This window comes from Penaeus monodon, chromosome 27, assembly GCF_015228065.2.
Source record: "Penaeus monodon isolate SGIC_2016 chromosome 27, NSTDA_Pmon_1, whole genome shotgun sequence".
Lineage (NCBI taxonomy): Eukaryota > Metazoa > Arthropoda > Malacostraca > Decapoda > Penaeidae > Penaeus > Penaeus monodon.
Genome location: NC_051412.1, coordinates 29,941,461 through 29,943,154, shown reverse-complemented (window position 1 = coordinate 29,943,154; position 1,694 = coordinate 29,941,461). Strand labels below are relative to the sequence as shown.

The window sequence follows — 1,694 nt, the reverse complement described above, 5'->3', positions numbered from 1 at the left end:
TTTCTTCCATTGAGCAATTTTATGTTTTTTTCTTTATTAGGTGCGGCTGATGCTCAGAAGCAACATGACGTAAACTTCCTGCTTCATAAGATCTACGGGGATATCCGTGACTCTAATCTAAAAGGCAAAGCTGATTCCTTTGACCCGGAAGCCAATTTATCCCATTACAGTGACGGAGGTAAAGCTGTACAGGCACTTATGAGAGACCTGAAAGATAACAGGCTTCTTCAACAGAGGCATTGGTTCTCTCTCTTCAATCCTAGGCAACGCGAAGAAGCACTTATGCTTTTTGATGTTCTCATTCACTGCAAGGATTGGGATACATTTGTCAGCAATGCTGCCTACTTCCGCCAAATTATGAATGAGGGAGAATTTGTTTATGCCTTGTATGTTGCGGTCATCCACTCACCTCTGGCTGAACACGTTGTACTTCCTCCACTCTATGAAGTTACGCCACATCTCTTCACCAACAGCGAAGTCATTGAAGCAGCTTATCGTGCCAAGCAGACACAAAAACCTGGTAAATTTAAGTCTAGCTTCACTGGAACTAAGAAGAATCCTGAACAAAGAGTAGCCTATTTCGGTGAGGACATTGGAATGAACACTCATCACGTCACCTGGCATATGGAATTCCCATTCTGGTGGGACGATAAATACAGCCATCATTTGGATCGTAAAGGAGAGAATTTCTTCTGGGTACATCATCAACTTACCGTTCGCTTTGATGCTGAACGTCTCTCCAATTACTTGGATCCCGTCGACGAACTTCACTGGGAGAAGCCAATCGTACAAGGTTTTGCTCCCCACACCACTTATAAGTATGGCGGTCAATTCCCCTCTCGTCCAGATAATGTGAACTTCGAGGATGTGGATGGTGTTGCTCGCATTCGAGACTTGCTTATTGTAGAGAGCCGAATCCGTGATGCTATTGCACATGGTTATATCGTCGACAGGGCTGGTAATCATATTGATATCATGAATGAGCGTGGCATTGACGTTCTTGGAGATGTTATTGAATCATCTGTGTACAGCCCTAATGTGCAGTACTATGGAGCCTTGCATAATACTGCTCACATTGTACTTGGTCGACAGAGTGATCCACATGGAAAATATGATTTACCCCCTGGTGTGCTGGAACACTTTGAAACTGCCACCCGTGATCCTAGCTTCTTTAGGCTGCATAAATACATGGATAACATCTTCAAGGAACACAAGGACAGTCTCCCTCCATACACCGTGGAAGAACTAACATTTGCCGGTGTAAGTGTAGACAAAGTAGCAATTGAAGGTGAACTAGAGACCTACTTTGAGGACTTTGAATACAATCTCATTAATGCCGTTGATGACACTGAACAAATTGCAGATGTAGAAATTTCTACTTACGTGCCTCGTCTGAATCATAAGGACTTTAAAATTAAGATTGATGTTAGCAATAACAAGGGCCAGGAAGTTCTAGCTACCGTTCGCATTTTCGCCTGGCCTCACCTAGACAATAATGGTATTGAATTCACCTTCGACGAAGGCCGTTGGAATGCTATTGAACTGGATAAGTTCTGGGTCAAGTGTGAGTACTTTATGGTTTGCTTTGCTCCTTTAATACTATATTGTTATTTATCTGGTCAAATATTTAATGAATTTTCACTTGTTGATCAAGCAGTATGGTCTGTTTAATATTACAACTACTTTTTTTTTCT

The 1,694-nt window shown here is 42.1% G+C and overlaps 1 protein-coding gene across 2 annotated transcripts in view; it reads left to right on the top strand.

Annotated features, from left to right (window-relative positions):
* The window catches only part of LOC119590768 (hemocyanin C chain-like), a 44,643-nt gene that overhangs the window by 42,334 nt on the left and 615 nt on the right, over positions 1 to 1,694 (top strand). For both annotated transcript variants that reach the window (XM_037939481.1, XM_037939482.1), the window contains exon 2: positions 41 to 1,564. In XM_037939481.1, the coding sequence (XP_037795409.1) occupies positions 41 to 1,564 (1,524 nt within the window). The remainder of the gene's footprint in view (positions 1 to 40; positions 1,565 to 1,694) is intronic.